We start from the raw sequence: 6000 nt of genomic DNA, 5'->3' as shown, positions 1-6000 counted from the left end.
CACTTTTGTGTCAATTTCTTTCTATTTTTTTAACTATTCATTGTCACCATTTTGGGGGATCATCTTCCAAAGACATCTGAAACTGGCAAGGAATGGATGCAGAAAGAGCTGTACAAAAATATACTGAGGTGCCCAATGGTTTCTGTAAAATTAATTTCCTTTTTATTATATTTTGGTGGAAAACTTGGAGATGTTCCTACTCATACACAGACCTACATAACATTTTCTGGCTCTCACATCTCTCAACTTAAGGCCACACCTAAAGGTAGAAGAATCAAGTGTTGACCATCAACTCCACATAAAATTGATTTTGGGAAGTTTGTTAACATTGTTAACATTGATAACATTAAACCTATATGCATGGGGTTTTTTTCCATCATATTATCACTATAAAATAAATTTTGCTACACAGTTTGAGATCCAAATGCAGTTTATTGAAGATACAAAGAAAAGTTCTAGAACATTTTAGGAAAATGCAGCAACGCATTTAAGAGGAAGCTATGTACAAACACCCAGGCTCCCCTTTCCTCTCAGCTAAAGGTTAAGCGGAAATTTAGAGAACTAGATGCAATCATGACTTGCATGATTGGAAACCTGTTTTCTTGGATATTTAGGATGGAAATTGAAACAGGAACAGATGTAAATGACACAATCATTACAAACTACTCAATGTTAGTTAGGCAAAAGTGTAGTGATCTGTGGCTTTAAGGTGTGGCTATCGCTGTAAATTAATAGGTTTTCTTGGTTGTGGATGTTGTTGATGCAATTGCCACTGAGGTTTTGCCTCCAGAATGGCCGTATGAGCTTCCTCCTCCATGCATGGATCCACCTTCATATCCCATTCCTCCAGCTCCGAAGCATGCAGCTCCTCCATGGCCATATCCACCACCGTGGCCAGATCCCATGCCGCCTCCCATTCCGCCACCTCCCATTCCGTCTCCCATGCCGCATCCCATGCCGCCTCCAATTCCCATGCCGCCATATCCACCACCGTGGCCAGATCCCATGCCGCCGCCGCCGCCACCTCCCATTCCGCCTGCTGCACCGCCAAGAGCAGTGTATACACTTGAGCCTCCACTGAGAACAGCTAAGATGTAAGGAGGAAATTAATTAGTTACTACTTAAATCGGCAAAACATAATTATAACATAAACGCATTGTAGTTACTTACATATGCTGACATTGTTTACAATCTGTCCAGACATTCTGCAGAAGTAAAAAAATAAATATTAGGACACATTCATTTTTTAAAAAAAACTTAATGTTGCACAGGTTGCTCTCTTTAACCTAAAACGTCCTACTAAATCTGGCAAAATAAATGTACTAATAGAGTTTTATTGTATTTCTCTGGATTAACTATGAGGAATGCATGTGCAAACCCCTTACAACCTCTTTCAGGTTCAGCCCTAACATCAGACAATTCCCTTCAGGTTTAATGCAAGCCCCCCCTACTGGTTTCCTGTAAGGAATTATGAGCACTATGGGAAAGTTTTGCCATATAATGGAAGGTGATGGGCAGCCGTGTGGACAGCTGATCTATAACTATTTGCATTAGAGGAAAAATAAAACAAAAGCATTTTGAAGTAAAGACTAAGATTGTAGCAGCAAAACAGTTGGCATTAATCAAGCTTCTAATTATTAGCAAAAACAATGATCAAAATGATATAATTCATTGCATATAATTGCAAAGTATTTCAGATACACTAAACATTTTGATCATAGTATCCCTAAAAGAATGTTACAGATTTTGTATAACCTAAATGGTCCCCCTTAATATAGATTGATGGTAAAAGCAATTATGTCCCCCATTTAACTGACCTGCCCTCTTCTCCTTCCAGCATGTATCTGTAAGTGCTAATTTCAAGGTCCAGAGCAAGCTTAGCAGACATAAGTTCTTGGTATTCCTTAAGCTGACGAGCCATGTCTGCTTTAAGTTTCCTTTCAGCATCTTCAAGATCCTTAAGTTTCTTTTCTGCGTCCTTGAGAGCAAGGTTTCCACGTTCCTCAGCCCCAGCAATGGATTGATTCAGAGATGCAATCTATCATTTAAGGAAAGGCATGGGTCCTGAGTATGGAGCTGCAACTGATTTTATACCTGAGTCACTATTGGCACAGCTCTGACCTACCTGTTTCTTGACATTTTCAATTTCAGCCTTCAGTCTCTGGATCTTACGGTTCAGATCTGATATTTCAGTCTTGGAATTCTTTATGCTGTCACCATGCCCTTCAACTGTTTGCTGCAGCTGCTTGTACTACAGTGAATATATGAGTGAGAAACATCACTAACGTGTATCACAAACAGACTTCTTTTTTTATTGCCTTATGATAACAAGCCATAGATTAACATGTTTGATTTCATAGGCTGGATGTTTTAAACTTTTGTTGTATTTATTATTGGGTTAAGCTGTGCGATTACAGCCTAAACAAAATGAACCAAAAGATTCTAATGAATCTAATTGAAGACTGTCAAATCCAACAGTCAGATGTGGCTACAGCCGTTACTAGAGAAAACTGCTATCCATTCAAGCAGAGAACAAAAAGCAAATTTGAAGGGGCTCTACTTTAGAAACTAATAATATCAAATGGTATTACGCCCCTAATGGCTGTAAGGTCATTAAAACACCATAACACCATACAATTGATCTAGACCATTATTTGTGGTATTTTAGTTGAAAACTGTAGCTTTGAAATGGTGAAACCTTTAACAACTAACTTTACTTTATTGCAGAATATTGCATTCATTTCTCTTTCACTGAAGTTACAGTAGGGTATAGACGTACTCACCTTTTGATCGTACAATGCTTCAGCTTCCAATTTGCTTCTTTGTGCAATTTGTTCATACTGACATTTAACTTCTTTAATGATGCTATCCAGATTCAAGTCACGGTTATTATCCATAGTCAGAACAACTGAGGTGTCGGTGACTTGATCGTGTACCTGAGACAATTCCTGAAAAATACAAAATCATACAAAATCAGTGTTTTTTCTCAACAATAAAAAAACATTAAACACAAAAGGGGCCACGATGGTTCCCTTTGAAGTTTTTGCACAAAGTAGGGGAACAAGGAACTAGGAGGACAAAAATGCACTTTACGTGTGATCCATCCCACACTGAGTTTAGTTGTTATGGGGCCTGGTGCAAATCAGAGCTTTGGGCACCTTTATATAACGTTGGATGGATCAACCTGTAGTCCATCTGCTTGTGTTAAATCCATCTGGAATCACCTGCCCAGAACCTCAGGAAAGTTGTGCTTCAAGATCACCTGTAGGGTCCCCTCTTGAGCAACTGATCGTCCTGTTGCCATCTTGCCCTAATGCCTCCATCTTAAACTACTATGCCTCCTACCACAACTTTTCCTAAGTTCAATAGCTACTCTACAAGGTCCTATTATGTGTGTGGCCCAAAGCAGTTGCCCTTTTTTGCACCTCCTGAATATAGCTTTGCATCAATGTAACAATGAACTTGCAGTGTCTCCTACCTATGACCGTATGTTGTGATTTGTCTTTGGCTAAACAATACTATTGCTTTAACTTGAAGATAACATGCATAGAAGTGATACAGACTACAGAATAATCTAAAAGAACTCTGATATTGTATCTATGCTGAATATAACAACAGGGGATATACATATAGAAGGTTCTTACCGCAGCATAAAGAGTTCTTAAGAAGTTGATTTCACTTGTCAGTGTATCCACTTTGGCCTCAAGTTCAGTTTTCACCATGTAGGCAGCATCAACATCCTGGAAAAGGAACGATAGTTCTTTTATTCATCTTGAGAATTTGCTAAACTGGCTTTCAGTAGGAGGGAGAGACAAACACTGATAAAATGATAAATATATAAATTATGATTATAAAATGTATTGTTCTTGTTGCTCTCTGTCTCCATTGACTATTAGCTGGGAATTGTTTGCAGCCGAGGAATGGGGCCTATTGCCCGGAATGTGTGGGACCTTGGGTTTTCAGGGTAAGGGATCTTTCAATAATTTGGAACACCATACCTTGAGACTTCTAAAAATGTTAATATTAAAAAAAGCAATAGAATGACTTTGCCTCCAGCATGGATATATGCAGCTTAGTCACTCTCATTATTACTGCAGAGGAAAGGGAAATAATTGAAAAAGTAATATCTTTTTGCTTAAATTGAGAAAGAATGATATTCCTATATTTTGGAACTTTCTAGACCCTATACATGATGTATAACTGCATATTATAGAAGCTTAATTTTGACGTTATTAACCCAATGATGAGACTCACCTTCTTAAGTAGCACAAAATCGTTTTCTGCTTTTGTACGCTTGTTAATTTCATCTTCATATCTGTTTTAAGAGAACAGTGTTGTGAAAGCAGTCTTTATTGTCAAATCAACAAGAACATGCAGGTTACGCGTATGAGCAGAGCTTTAACTTCACAGTTAACTGTTCTCAGTGAACAGATTGAAACTTAATCTAACTGTACACCTGGGAAAGTAAAACCTGTGCAGACATACTTTTTCTTATAGTCCTCTACAAGAAGTTGCAGATTCTTCAGTTCTTGCTGCAAACGGCCCTTTTCACTTATTAAATTATCTAAATATTTCTTAAGGTCGGCAATGTATTTCTCAAACAGGGGGTCTAGGTTGGCTCTTTTGGTGGTGCCCTTAGTGCCCTGTTCTTGCAACAGTTTCCATTTTGTTTCCAGGACTTTATTTTGCTGTTCCAGAAATCTGACCTGCAAGCAAAGGAGAGAGTTTAGCACTGAAAATGTAGAAAGATAGAAAAGTTAACAAGACATGTCTTAGTTCTTTTCAGTACTTTAGTACTATACTTTGTACTTTATGAACTAAATGCTTTCTAAAAGGCAGTTTAAATTATAAGTTAAAGGTATCAGGCAACACTTTTGGAATATTAACATTAATAACAGCCTTACCTTGTCAATGAAAGTTGCAAACTTGTTGTTGAGAGTTTTAATTTGTTCTCTTTCCTCTGCTTTTACTTTCTGGATTGCTGGATCTATAGCCAGATCAAGTGGTAGCAGAAGTTGTGAATTGATAGTAACCTGCTGGATTCCACCAGGTGGGCAAACTGGGAATCCCATATCCCCTCCATCAAATCCTGGGCCTCCCATTCCACCCATTCCACCCATGCCTCCCATGCCTCCACCACCCATGCCCCCTGCACCACCAAAACCACCACCAAAACCGCCACCAAAACCGCCACCTTGTCCACCTCCAAAACCACCACCTTGTCCTCCTCCAAAGCCACCACCCTGTCCACCTCCAAAGCCACCACCATATCCTCCACCAGCAGCACTACCAAGTCCTCCTGCCCGAGTACTGACTGCACTTATGGAAGTTTTATATTTTCCACCAAGGTTATAAAGACTGCGTGACCCAAAGCCACCTCCAGCCCGAGATCCTCCTCCAGTTCCTCCAAGCGAGCATGCACTAAAACCCCCCATTCCACCACCACCACCACCACCACTGCTAACAGTGTGCCGCTTCTTGATGGATACTTGGGAGAAAGACATGATGGCTTTGGATTAAAGCAGTTAACAGAGAAGATCAGAAATTTGAAGGGACAGATAAGACGAAGGAGATTTGGCCCCTTTGCACTGAGAGAGAGATGTGTCTCCCTTTTATCTGCTGGAAGTTAAGGGCTTGGTTGCATGGGTGTCAGAGGACCAGTTTACAGCAATAGTGGGTTTGGCATAGTTGGCAGGCACCCATCCACTCAGTCTATTACATTGATCACACCTATGGAAAAATATTGCTTTGCTTGCAGTCCTTGGTCCCTTGCATATATTTAAATGTACCTGACTGTGATGAAATTAAAAGGCAATCCTGAATAAATGTAATCTTCTTCTATCGGTTACCAATGTTGCTGAAAGAAGCCTTGAGGGGTTTTAACGCACCTTTCTCACAATTATTATGAGACATTAACTTATGCAGGGTTTGTTTTACAAGTGCAGGTAATGACTAAAATAACAGGTGAATAGACATGCTAGTTATTTAATAAAACATCTA

At 39.4% G+C, this 6000-nt stretch overlaps 1 protein-coding gene across 1 annotated transcript; it reads right to left on the bottom strand.

Moving 5' to 3' along the window:
- Positions 1–412: 412 nt before the first annotated feature.
- On the bottom strand, positions 413–5603 carry krt78.8.L (keratin 78, gene 8 L homeolog). The gene is made up of 9 exons (XM_018247589.2): positions 4905–5603; positions 4486–4706; positions 4255–4315; positions 3645–3740; positions 2784–2948; positions 2126–2251; positions 1818–2038; positions 1171–1205; positions 413–1087 (listed from the first exon to the last, which is right to left on the bottom strand). The coding sequence occupies exons 1-9, from the start codon at positions 5502–5504 to the stop codon at positions 729–731; spliced, it is 1884 nt and encodes a 627-aa protein (XP_018103078.2). The 5' UTR covers positions 5505–5603; the 3' UTR covers positions 413–728.
- Positions 5604–6000: the final 397 nt, after the last annotated feature.

The sequence above is a fragment of the Xenopus laevis genome, chromosome 2L (assembly GCF_017654675.1).
Source record: "Xenopus laevis strain J_2021 chromosome 2L, Xenopus_laevis_v10.1, whole genome shotgun sequence".
Taxonomy (NCBI): domain Eukaryota; kingdom Metazoa; phylum Chordata; class Amphibia; order Anura; family Pipidae; genus Xenopus; species Xenopus laevis.
The sequence above is the reverse complement of the archived record's forward strand: the minus strand, read 5'-3'. Positions and strand labels throughout refer to the sequence as shown.

Bases quoted from the DNA above. Each gene is read 5' to 3' on its own strand.
- krt78.8.L (XM_018247589.2), bottom strand. From the start codon at position 5,504: ATGTCTTTCTCCCAAGTATCCATCAAGAAGCGGCACACTGTTAGCAGT. The intron at 2,252-2,783 runs GTGAGTACGTCT...TATTCACTGTAG, and splicing joins AAGCATTGTACGATCAAAAG to TACAAGCAGCTGCAGCAAAC. The intron at 1,206-1,817 runs GTCAGTTAAATG...TTACTTCTGCAG, and splicing joins CTGGAAGGAGAAGAGGGCAG to AATGTCTGGACAGATTGTAA.